Raw genomic sequence first — 12,631 nt, forward strand, 5'->3', positions numbered from 1 at the left:
GCGGGCGGCGGCGCTTGGCGGCGGCGGGCGGGCGGGCGGGCCGGCGGGGGGCGGCCATGCTGCTCACCGTGTTCTGCCTGCGCCGCGACCGCAGCGAGCTGACCTTCTCGCTGCAGGTGGACGCCGACTTCGAGCTGCAGAACTTCCGCGCGCTCTGCGAGCTCGAGTCCGGCATCCCGGCGGCGGAGAGCCAGGTCAGGGCCCGGCCGCGCGGGAGGCCCCGGGGGGGGGCACCGGGCAGGGGGGGGCGCCGGGCCCTGCCAGGCCGCGGCTGTGTCCCGGGGGCGGGGGGCGGGCCCCGCTTCGCGACCCGACGGCCCCGGAGCCGCCGCCCGGCCGGGCTCTGCCCCCCCAGGCCCCGTTGTCCCGGGGTTTCCGCCCGCGCCGGGCTTGGGCAGGTACCCGGGCTCTGCTCCCCCCCCCTCCCGGGCGCTCCTCGGAGCTTTCGCCCCCCGGGCGGCTCCCTGCCCGAGCCCTCGGAGGATCTCTCCGGTCCCGCCTCGGCGGTGGCCCCGCACAGAGCCCTCCCCCCCCCGCGGGTTCCCGGCCCCCCTGAGCCCCCCCCCCCCGGTTCCGAGGCGGTGCGGTGCGGGCAGCGCCGAGCGGAGCCCCCGCTGGCCGGGCCCGGCTGCAGGCAGCGGCGCTTTGTGCCGGGCAGCCCCGGGGACGCCGCTGGGAGAGCGCGGAGGGGCAGCGCCGGTGCGGGGCTGGCTGCAAGGGAGGGGGCAGAGAATCGAGGCCGGGTGGGTTTTCGTACGGGGGGGGGAAGCTTTGGGCTGTGGTGGGTGGAAGGAGAGCGACCGCTGCGGGCGGGGAGGCTCCTGCCGCCGTGCCGGCCGGCTCCCGGTGCGTGCTGCGCCCACCGGCACGGTGCCGGCGTCCCCGGTGGCTCCTGCGGCGGTGACGGGGCCAGGCTCTGCCCACGGGGCCCTGCGAGTGCTTGTGCTTGGTTGCCCGACCATCTCAAGGCACGTGGGGCACGAACTCCTTGGTTTTGGAGCTCTCTCGCGTCACGGTGAGCTGCCGGCTCTTCCTCTGTTTTGGGACAACGAGGGGTCGCGTCCTTCCCGTGCTTCTGTGCCTACTTTTGCCGGGAGTTTTTCCTTTGAGCCTTTGCTCCGCTGTGATTAAATCGCTGCAGATTTCCGATTACGCGGACTGCAGGTAACACGGATCAACCCTGTGCTTTTTGGTAGCACCTTTGCTCTCCTTCTGTCCACCTGTCCTCTGTGTGTGCATTATCAATCGTGTTTCCTTTCTTGACGTTTTCGAAGCATGTGTTTATTGTTCCTTTATCTACTCTTTCTGCCCAGTGTTTGTTTAGTGTTCTTTGGACCTTCAGTAGGAAAAAAGTTGTGAAACTACAAGTTATGGGTGAAGTAGCTTGTTGTGCAGAAAGATTTTCTGTGCCCAAACCATCCCCCACAAGCAGGTAACAGCGTGGGTCTCGCTGCAGCTCTTCCTTACCCACGGCGTGCGTCGCTTTGTGGGTGTCACATTGGCTTCCCGGCACAAAGGGGAGATGTAAGGACCGTGCAGGGTGGAGCAAACCACAGAGGGTTAACCGAGTCCCATTCTCTGATCTCCCACAAAATGAATTCTGGGGTGGAGGTGAGCGCTGAAGCACTTGGCTGGCGTCGCAGCGGATCGGAGGGTGCCGGGAGATAGCGGGCACGGCGGCCGGTGGGCCCTGCTGATAAGGGGAGGTGCAGCAGGGAGAGCAGAAGGGAAATAATTCAGCTCGCTGTGGTTTCCTTCTCGTGACGTGGAGGTGCCTTTTCTGGAGAAGGAGAGGAAGGCTGCTGGCGTTCTTCTGGCACTGGCGTTATTTCCTTCGTTTCCTTCTCTTTACGTGCTCTGTGTCCCCTGACCTCGGCTGCCGCTGCCACGTGGTTCCAGCCGAGGCCGCCGGGCTGGGGGACATGTCCCGAGGCACGGCATGGAGCAGGCTGTGACGGCCGGGATCACAGCGCTCAACCCTGGGTCTTGTTCAGGATTTATAGAGAGTGTTTCTCCAGGAATCACACATTCCGAGCTATAGATGGCTCGGAGCCAAAAAACAATTAAAAACTGGACGGGGGTTCTGTGTTGGGTTTGATTTATGGTTGCTGGGGGTGTCTAGCCAGTGGTCGGAGGCATGGTGGTGCACTGAGTCACCCACAGTGGTTGCTTTGCTGTCAGCCTCGTAGAAGTCCTCGGCCATCCCGACCTGCAGACTTGAGATGTGGGGCAGGTGAGAGGAGGCACAGAGGAATTGAAGTGGATGGCCGGGGCCCTCAGGGTGTCCCGCCAGCAGAGGCTGAGAGGAGGTGGGTGTAGCTCTCCTGCATAAACCTGGGGGACCATATATATGGTGGGTAGGATTTATAGTCTTTGTGGGTCTCTTGTTCAAAAGAGCGATGTTTTTGCTGTACGGACTTTGTTTTAATGACAGCTGATTACTTGCGTGGGGTTGCTTGCTCCACAAAGACGTTCTACCCAACACCACTGTACAGAATCCGGCCAGTGCGTGATGTTGGTGCCTGCTTCCCTACCCAGGCTACCTCCGGAAGGGCTCGTGTCTGGTCTTGGCCAGCTTACAAGCTTGCTTTCTGAAATGTGCTGCAAAGCAGGTAATCTGAAGTACAGCAAAATTAAATCAGTTTATTTTAACAGCAAAGTGGAAAGGGTCAAAAGCGTATTAAGCTGTGCTGGTAATGGATATGGAGCGAGTGCTGGGCACATAATTCATTGTCTGAGGTGTGAAGGCTGAACGCTCATAAATCCAGCCCATGAAGCAAGATGACAGAGGTAAAACCTCACTTAAACTGATTAGCTCGTGTCTTCCAGGCCGTCTGCACAGAGAAACTGTCATTTAAGATTTGCGCGTGCAGCTGGGATTTATTACAAGCTTGCTTTCTCTGCGGACAGCAGCGTTACCGAATCAGGTTGGGCAGGGTGTGCGTGGTAATGTGAGAGGATGCGCTGGGACTCCTCCCATTGCCAGCTAACCTTAATAATGCTGGCAATGTCTTGCAAACCACCAGAGCAGTGACTGAATGCCTTAATATAGCTTGCAAATGGATCCACATTTGCTTTGAAAGGGACCCACAAGCCAGTCGAGTGCAATGCCATGGATGTTGTGAAGTGTGTAGTGAATGAGAAGAGAGAAATATCATCCTTGTTTCTAATTGTGTGTATTTTTCAAATTCTGATGGTTCTGATTGCTACATCATACGTGGCTGTTATTTTTACTTCCTCTGTCTTTCTTACTTTGATACCACCTCTGACGATGGATCTCTGCAACCAGGGTGCAGGAGTTAGGATTCTGTGTAATACTTCTGAGCCGATGAAGTAAAGCAGCCAAAGTCTGTAGCGTCTTCCACACTTCGAGGAAGACGTGTACTAATTGTCTTTTTGGATCTTCAGCGCGCTTCTGCTGCTTGCGATAGCATCAGGTAGCGTCACAGCCCGTCCGGGCGAGTACTGTGAAAGCGTCTCCCACGCGGCTTTGCCAGTCCCGACCTGCGGCAGACCTGTTGTTCCTGAACCAGCCTTTTCCAGACCAGGGAGAAGGTCTTGCTAAATTACGTGGCAAACGTGAAATTGGATCGTACGCCCAACAGGGTTAGGCTGAGTTCTCCAGCACTTCTTGCTTTGGACTTCTGCCAGGGGTAGGAGACTGTCGAGCTGATCTGCCTCGTCTCATTGTGCTTTGATGAAGGCACAGGGACCTTAATGCCGAACAGATACTGTTTCTGGGATGCCAGAGACACGTCTTCAGCAGGAACTTTCGTTCCTCTAAAGCACATCTTTATTTTTATGGGTTGTGTTTTAACTAAATGGCAGCAGTTTTGTGGAAGCAGAACATCCTGGTTCCTGTGCTTGGTGAAGTTGGTAACTCCTCTGATGGTATTCATCTGCAGTTACTGCCTGTTGAAATTTCAAGGGGAGCACGGGAGTAGTTTAGGACATCTGTAGGTATCGCAGAATCTGATGTTAATAGAAATGTTTCCATGGTGAATATTCATTTTTTTATCTCAATATGTTTTTATATTTAATCTGTGGACCTCTTGTTAAGTTATATTACGATAATAGGAAATTATGTGACTGTGTTTCATAGTCAAAAGAAATTAATTCCTTACCACAGACTGATTGCGGATTCAGGACTGGTATGTTTGGGTGCTGAACCTTTGTGTCTGGATGGAGTTACATCACTGAAGTAAAGCAGAAATCACTGAGCTAATCACTGAGCTCCCTGTAAAACTGGTTATTTTAGGAGCCATGTTGTGGGTAAAGGTAGAGATCGCTGATCGGTAGACAATCTGGTCCAGTGTCCCTCCTGATGGATGCACAGCTGAGGCCTTGGTCAAGAGGTGCTGACCTGGGGGCAGATATCACTACAGAAAGCAGCCGTGACTTGGGTAATAGAGATTTGAGTTTGGAAACGTGTGGTAAACAGGTCTGACGCAAGGCGTTCTTTCCTTTAAAGACTTTGGCCTCTAAGTAAGAGAAACCAGTCCTTCTCCGAGATGCTGGGTTTTGAGAAGTGGTTGTTGGGTTTCGGTAAGACCAACTCTGGGTACTTGTCCAACCGCTTACTTGTTGAGGTCTTTCTGTGCCTGAGGCCGAGGTGCTTTGGCAGGGCTTGTCTGTGCCTGTGGTGAGAATTGCATGCCTTCTGTTCTGAAGCTTGAGGTGGGCCCAGAGGAGCTGCTGGAACGTTTTCCTAAAATACAAATCAATTAAAAGCAAGATTCTGGTCTGTTTTGTCATGCAAGTTGTTTTTCCTTACGTTCTCTCCATGAACAGATAGTCTATGCGGAGAGGCCTCTAACTGACAACAACAGATCTTTGGCCTCCTATGGCTTGAAAGACGGGGATGTGGTGATTTTGCGACAGAAAGAGACCGTAGAGCCACGGCCTTCAATCCGTTTCCCAGGTGAGAAAGGTTGTGTTAACTTTTCCTCTGAGCATCTGAAGATCTTCATATTTATCAAACACCTCAATATTTGTCAAACGCCAACTCCATCTCATTCGTCTCCTTTAACACCTCACTAGACAAACTGCTTAGGAAGGGAGGGTGGCTACAACTGAGGTGGGGGACTTTCAAAATTAGCTAAAGGGCTTGTTATTTAATTATTTTTGTTCTAAGCAAGTGAAAAGAAAGCGGTAAAGGATGGAAAAACAGAGAGAATTCAGAACAGCAGTTTGTGTAAAGGTATGTGAATTTTCATACGACTGCCTGTTCCCTTCCCGCTCTGTGTAGTGGTGTAATAAACATGCGCTTGGTGTGGCTCAGACACATTAAGGGGCTCTTGAGATGTGTACTCTGAATTGTGACAAATACCCAGAGAAGCTGCATCTTAACAAACCAAGTTATGCAGTTGTGCACACGTGCAAGAGGCTCCTCAAATAATGTGAGTGGAGACCTGGTCCTGTCTCTTTCATGCCTTCTGCAGTGATTCCTAGCAAATCCACATCTTAAAAGTATCACCAGAAAAGAAGGATTGCTGGCTGAGAAGGGCTTGGGAGCATTGGTTGAGGTTCTCGTCCTCCTGCCTTAATGGGAGGGTTGGTACCTGCAATGCAGCTCTGCAGAAATGTTGCTCTTTTTTTCTCTACCCTTTTTTTTTTTTTTTTAATCTGAGAGATTCAGAAGTGCCTTAGAGACATCAGGTTTAGCCTTGTGATCCCTCTGTGTGGCATTCACATTTGTGAAGCTGGAAATAACTAGTCTGTGATTCAAACAGTGCAATTCTAGGGATAAAAAACGTACGATGTAGAAGAATAGAGCAGTTACATAAATACATGCTAGCATTCCTAACCCAGTAACCTGGGGATGTGGCAGTGCTTCTGACACGATTTGCTGTTCAAAGAATCTGGTCTAATATTGTAGCATGAAGACCGACTCATCTTTCCACAGTTTTTCCACTTTGTTTTTGGAGCAGAACTGTAAATAGGAAGCGCTGACGCGTTTGACCTCTTTTCCCTCAAGGTCTGCCGAGGATAGACTTCAGCAGCATTGCGGTTCCCGGGACATCCACGCAGCAGCGTCAGCCACCAGCACAGCGTCTGCGTCCGTCGCCTCCCGATGCATCTTCGTTCCCTCAGGGTTTGGAAAATCCCGCATTGCTACGGGAGATGCTGCTTGCAAATCCCCACGAGCTGTCCCTGCTGAAGGAGCGCAATCCGCCCCTGGCGGAGGCACTGCTCAGTGGAGACCTCGGTAAGTTGGGTTTTTATCTGCGTGAGGCGGTTTTGAGTCTGTTTGAGCTCAGCTCTAATAAAAGGCAGCCACAGGTTTTTAACTAGCTGGGGTGCTCACTGCCAGCTTATTGATGCTGCTGATAAAAGGTGCCAGCTGGGAGTACTGAAGTTCCTCTTTTTCTAACAAGACTATTTCTAGCAAGGTGGGCATATTTCTCCTGCTTGGCTTTTTGAATAGTTTCTGTCCCCTGCTTTGAAATATCAGGTGCGTGGATATGTTGAGCTTCTATGAACACAAGTGGCTCAGCTCCTGATTGTTATGCTAAGGCTCTCTGAATGCAGTTTCCAGTAATGGTGTTGCATTTGATGCGCCCCAGAGCCCACTAAGACCTCAGCTGGGAGCAGTACACCGTAAGACCATCTCTCCCCGTAGTGATTAGCTGCTATAGAAGTGGACATCAGAGAGAGCAGAAAAAGAACAAGTAAATGGTGTCTTTAGGGACCTTTTCCAACAGACAGAGTCATAAATGTTTACGTTCCTCTTAATTTTGAAAGTGCTCATGTATTTTGGGCGCTTCACATGGCACAGTTGAATCCTAGTATGGTGTCCCTCATTTTCTCTGCAGATGAGTAGCTGACCTTGGTTTCTCATTCTTCATCTGACGGAAGCTTTGAACTCTAGTCCTCTTTTATTATGAGGAGTGGTGTTCGGGGCATTAAAAGACGTGCTTCTAAACCTCTGCAAGCACCTCGTTAGGAAATAAATCCTGTTGAGCTTCAGGAAATGAACGAAGTACCATCTAGCAGGAGACTTTTTCCCTTTCAAGGTTACATCCTAGTGATTTATCTCTCAAAGAACACTGGAAGGGAGCTCACATGGATGTTGTTGGCCTACTGCATTTTTTAATTCTGACGTCAGCTCATACTCTTGTAGTTAAATAGACGTCTGTTGTGCTCTCAAGCTTTTTCCCGCCTCTTTTGAGTGTTGTGTCTATAGTGCAGAAGAGAAGTTCTTCCCATCACCTTGAGAGGAATGTGCTGCTGCTGGCACAGGACACAAGGGGCTAAGCCAGGCACCCAGAACTGGCTAATCAGCCGATCTGTTCTGTTGGTATGCACATAAGCTTTGATTCAGGTGTGCACTTTTAGTCCCAAAGCGCTGCAGTGGGATGTCAGAAGGAAGTGGTTTGATCTGGTTATACTCTCATCGCTTTGTAATGCTGCTATCAGTGTTTGGGCACGGGTCCAGTTCAGCTCTGACTGATGTCCAAATACATGCACAGATACGTGCCGTGTGACTGTGCTGGATGCATCGCAGGCATGTTAGAGGGCACCTGCTATACAGAAGCCTAATTCAAAACAAAACAAACACACACAAACGCCCAGTGCTTTCCTGAACATGTAGCTATCTTTGAGCCACAGGGCTTCTGTATGGGAACTGCATTTCTTGAAGCAAAACCATGGCCTTCTGTGTTTACAGAACTTAATTTATTGCCAGGTCTGTTTGGGAATGTATGTGATTGGATCCAAACAGTAAAAATAGCCAGAGGCTATTATATATATATGGGGAACTAAAAAACGTGCAGCTAAACTTCCTGAAGCAAGTGTCCCTCGTAGCGTCTCCTGATCACAGCAATAGGCATTCAGCTTTAGGGATTATAATGTCTGTGTCTTAGCCTGTGTTGCTTGGGTATAAAGTAAGTTTTGTTATTTTTTTTATGCCTTAGAATTTTGGGTTGCTTTTTGCTGAATCTACAGACAACTATTTTTCAGGGGACTGCTGAGTGTAAAATGTGATAGATTTTGCAAGCTATTCTTGTAGGTGGGCCATCTTATTGCAATCTCACGCCTGTCTCTGTCTGAAGTTTTTTCAAAATACACATACACAATTCAAATGAGAAGCTTCAGTGCAGGTTTTCTATTCCTGATTTCTGTTCCAGGTGTAATTTAGCTGCTGTTTTTTCCAGATTTTTTGGAGTATTTTGTAGGCAACTCTTGCTGCAATAGAACAACGAATTGCCATTTTAATGGCAGCTCTTGATTTTAAGTATTGTCTTAGGAGATTTTTTTCCTTCATTTTTCTTTCGTACAAAAGTGTATACAGAGGGAAGTTGAGTTTGGCTGTGTCTTGATGTGTTTGGGTAGGAGAAATAGCTCTGTCAAGTTGTTTTTCATCTCAGCAGATTCCCAAGTTTGCCACCAATCCTTTCGAGGTCCATCCACACTGCCTCCAGATGAGGCTTGTTGTGCTTGTGCTGCTGATTCTATCCCTGAGTGCGTGCTGGCATAAAAAGAGGTGCTTGCTGTGCCAGAACTTGATTTGTAAAGAGTAATTTCCAGTAAAAAGCATTTCTGTCTCTCCTTGTTACTGCAGAGAAATTCACCAGGGTGTTGCTGGAGCAACAGCAGGACCGAGCCCGGCGGGAGCAGGAGAGGATCCGACTCTATTCAGCTGATCCTTTCGATCTTGAGGCACAGGCCAAGATAGAAGAAGACATAAGGTAGCAAACCAAAGGCACCTGCATGCTTTGGAGGTCTTTGTGGCACTTTTTTTCCACAGGGTGCTTCCTTCCAACCTGGTGCTTTTTCCTTGGAGGACACAAGGAGTGTGTTTAGAGAGCAGATCCTGCCTTAAGACAGAAATCTGCTCGCAGGGTAGCACTCTGAGCCACCTTTGCAAGTGGGAAGGTTGGGAATCGGGACGCACCGGTGCATCCCGTCCTTTAGAGGTATCCAGTTGAGCACAGACGATGGTGGCAGCACCGCTGTCCATGTGCGTGATGTCTCAAGGCTGGGCCACTGTGAAACCAGTAAAGAGTGCTTGTGAAAAGCGCTGAGCCGAATCCTCGAGAGGTGCTGTTCAGGGCATGTCTTGAACCTGAGAACAGAGCCTGTGCCAGTGTCTGAGCAGAGGTCCCTGCACAGAATGGGGTGTCACTTCCCAGACGCCTTCGAGATTTGGTTTCGCTTACTGCTAATTGTTTTGTGTTTCTGGCTAATTCCAGACTCTGTATTTCACTGCTGTCAGAAGAGATCTTCCATAAAAATATGTTCTGCTCATCAGCCTTTGCTCCGTTTCTGTCTTCCAAACGTATTTGCATTGGGCTGAGGCTTGATTGCTTAAACTGGGTGATAAATCCTTGAGTTGGAACATGGCTGGTGGTTTTGTCCCCAGTAAAGAAATGTCTTTCTGATGCAGGCTCATAGTTGATCATATCCAGAATTAATTTGCGATAAGTCATTCTTGCGTTATAACTGACAAAGTGTTGGTACCGGATAAAGGCTTAGCACAGCGATGCAGAAAAATGTAATGCATAAATTGCATAAATTTATAGATAAAACATTGCTTGCAGGCACAGGAACACTTTTCTTGCTCCATAGATGAGGGAGAATTGGGACAGATAAAGGTGATATGCCCAAGGTTGTACAGCTATTAGGTAACAGTTCGGACATCTAGCAGTCCCCAGATTTCACAGCCCATTGAGTTTCTCTGGTTAGTTGAACTCCTTGCTTAATCAGGTATCCTCTGCCTGAGATTGATCGGGAGCTCCTGCAAGCATCACACTTTTTTGAGACAAATCTCTGTCCTTCAAGTGTATCTTAGGTGGACAGAGCATCAAACACGGAGAAAACAGAAGCTTCAGATCACTACATAACTGATTTGAGTAGCAAAGGACAGTACAATGTGCAGCTCTTTGTTTCACAGGTATATGAAGCCAGGGCAGGGTAGCAGGGTGCTCCCAGCTGAGCCAGGTCGCTGTTAGCTCTTTCCCTGCTCCACCAAGAAACCGCATCTACCCATCCTATTGTGGAAAGGCTACAGAAAATGGATGAGAGAGGAGTTTGCTTTTCCAGTCCTCCTGCTGAGGAGGAGAAGTGAAGCGGCGTCAAAGTTGGAAGCCCTTTTCCTTTCACAGATAAGGCTATTTCAGATGCAGTCACTGCAGATACCCATCACTTTGAAGATTACCGTAGGGGCCATGATGAGCTTTTTGATAAGTGTTTTTTCTGTAAGCTTGAATTTGCAGCGAGTGCTTGTGCTCACAGTGGTGTTCTCGCTGCAGTTTCGCTTATCTCGTCTCCTTCCTATGCCTCGAAGAGGCAAGATACCAGGGAAACGTTGGAGGATTTTAATGTTTAGCTGCTGTGTGGGATTCCGGTGTTGTAGCTACTGGCAACATCTTCATCATATGCCCTCAGTGTTTGCCTCTTTAGAGTGACTAATAAATATGCAGGTTTTTTACTTACAAGTTCTCCAGGTTAACTCTGTGGTGACAGGTTGCCAACACAAGGTTGTCAGGTGCAGGCGTCTCCAATGCTGTCGTGTGAGCTACACAAGGTGCTGGAGGGAGCAGCCCTCCTGGCTGTGGGGGAAGCGATTTGATATCTCTGGATTAAGCCAAGAGCATTACTAGCAATCCCTCTGCTAAGAAGGCTATGTTTAGCTAATGAAGCAGTCTTTGTTGTGGTTTAAAAATGCTGTTTGTAGCTGATGCAAACTGCAGCAGGTGGGATTACATTTGTAAATTGGAGGGATGTTTATACGGTTTTGCTGATGGAAGGTCTGATTTTACTCTCTTCTCTGTTAAATTCAGGCAACAAAACATTGAAGAAAATATGACGATAGCGATGGAAGAGGCCCCTGAGAGTTTTGGCCAGGTGGTGATGCTTTATATTAACTGTAAAGTCAACGGACATCCAGTGAAAGCCTTTGTTGACTCAGGTGAATTGCTGCTATTTTCATCTTTCCCCAGAATCTCCTTCCCTCACTGAAGGAGAGAGTACACACTCCAGAATTTTTGCCCGGAGTATTCCTTTTCCGTAATAAAGAACTGTATTACAAGATTTTAAAGCACCTAATTAAAATTTGAGAACAGGCTGGGCTCTAAGGCAAGCAGAGCAAATTGTGGAGACGGTTTGTGAAGCGGCACAAATGAGTGCTCGAACACCCCTGATCAAGGCTCCTGTGAGAATTTCTGGTGTCTGATGGCTGCGATGCCAAAAAGGTCACTGCCACATGTGTATCTTATCTCAGTTTACGGATAGGGAAACTGCCTGCCTTAACGCTGTACTTCCCATCCATAGCTTTAAAGGGAAAGTAGTTGGGGCTGTTCCAGTTCTACCGTAGTACATACTTTACTGTCCATGCTGATCTGTGTGTGTAGACACAGTAAATTCAAAGCAGTGTGTGTCATAAAAAGCTTTTTATGCCATAATGCAGTTGCCTGATGCAAGCAGTGTGGCTTCCCTGCTGCTGACTATAAGATCTTAAGCCCTTTCAGGAGTTTCTTTTATTTTGCAATGCCTTGTCAAGACTTAACATGAATTGTGTTGCTGGTAGGTGCCCAGATGACCATCATGAGCCAAGCTTGTGCTGAAAGGTGCAACATAATGAGGCTGGTAGATCGGCGGTGGGCTGGCATTGCTAAAGGTGTAGGCACACAGAAAATAATTGGCAGAGTGCACTTAGGTAAGTACTGGCATTCTTCTTAGGACAGCTTTAGCAGCAGTTTGACTGTATTCCCTGCAATCTTGGTACCAAAGAGCACCTGATTTAATGCTGTATTTGTTAGAAACTCCCATCAAGTAAAATAAAAGTGCATCTGCAGTACATTCATTTGACTTGGGCACATTAATCTGGCTTCTGTCTCACTTAATGCTTTTGTAATGGAATTACCTCTCTTTTAGGTGAGAGAGTCTTCAGCTCCTGCAGATGTAGAGGAACCGTTCACTCTGGGTGCAAAAGCAGGGTTGATGTGAAGGAGCAGGGTGTCTCCTGTTTGGGGTGTGGCTGTTGGCCTGTGTGAGTTGCTCAGGAAGGGCTCCAGTATGGTGGAGTGCTTCATACTCCTCCAGGAGGAGAAGGCTGGCTGTGTTTGTGTGCAGGTTTTCTGGATGAGTGAGGATTGTCCTTATTGTCTGAAAAAAAATGATCCTCTTTAGTGTTCTTGCTTCTTAGACTTGTGCTCTAATGAGCTGTACGCTGCTCCTCTAGCAGTCTAGCTTGGAGGCTTAAGTGAGCCGTACTTAAGGCTCTAGAGCAGATCAGCTTTGAAAACAATTAACTATCTCAGACCAATATAGACCCAGTAGTCCCCGGGGCCTGCACGTGGCTGGACTTCTTGTGACCAAAGCCGTATGTCAGAGCTCTAGCTTCAGTTTTACCCAGCAGGTTTGCACAAGCCTTTCCTAGGGGATGGAAGAGCAGAAGGTAATTTGTTGCACTGTAGTATGCAAGGTGGTAACTTTTCTCTGTTGTGTTTCAGCTCAGGTTCAAATTGAAGGGGATTTCCTGGCGTGTTCCTTCTCAATCCTTGAAGAGCAGCCCATGGACATGCTTCTAGGACTGGATATGCTTAAGAGGCATCAGGTATCAACACTTGTTTTGAAACAGTTACTGGCTCTTCCAAGTGAAGCGCTAAGCACAACATAAATGCCATGC

General features: G+C 48.9%; 1 protein-coding gene and 1 long non-coding RNA gene across 5 annotated transcripts in view; one reads left to right on the forward strand and one right to left on the reverse strand.

Annotated features, from left to right (window-relative positions):
• Positions 1–12,631, forward strand: part of DDI2 (DNA damage inducible 1 homolog 2) — a 25,982-nt gene continuing 13,351 nt past the window's right edge. For all 4 annotated transcript variants that reach the window (XM_066981977.1, XM_066981980.1, XM_066981979.1 and 1 more), the window contains exons 1-7: positions 1–194; positions 4,792–4,921; positions 5,978–6,208; positions 8,564–8,690; positions 10,785–10,912; positions 11,531–11,659; positions 12,456–12,559. In XM_066981977.1, coding sequence (XP_066838078.1) covers positions 57–194; positions 4,792–4,921; positions 5,978–6,208; positions 8,564–8,690; positions 10,785–10,912; positions 11,531–11,659; positions 12,456–12,559 — 987 coding nt within the window. In that variant the 5' untranslated portion in view covers positions 1–56. The remainder of the gene's footprint in view (positions 195–4,791; positions 4,922–5,977; positions 6,209–8,563; positions 8,691–10,784; positions 10,913–11,530; positions 11,660–12,455; positions 12,560–12,631) is intronic.
• The window catches only part of LOC136786857 (uncharacterized), a 26,806-nt gene continuing 18,527 nt past the window's right edge, over positions 4,353–12,631 (reverse strand). The window contains exon 6 of the long non-coding RNA XR_010826321.1: positions 4,353–4,708. This is a non-coding gene — a long non-coding RNA (uncharacterized lncRNA). The remainder of the gene's footprint in view (positions 4,709–12,631) is intronic.

Source organism: Anser cygnoides, chromosome 23 (assembly GCF_040182565.1).
Source record: "Anser cygnoides isolate HZ-2024a breed goose chromosome 23, Taihu_goose_T2T_genome, whole genome shotgun sequence".
Taxonomy (NCBI): Eukaryota; Metazoa; Chordata; class Aves; order Anseriformes; family Anatidae; genus Anser; species Anser cygnoides.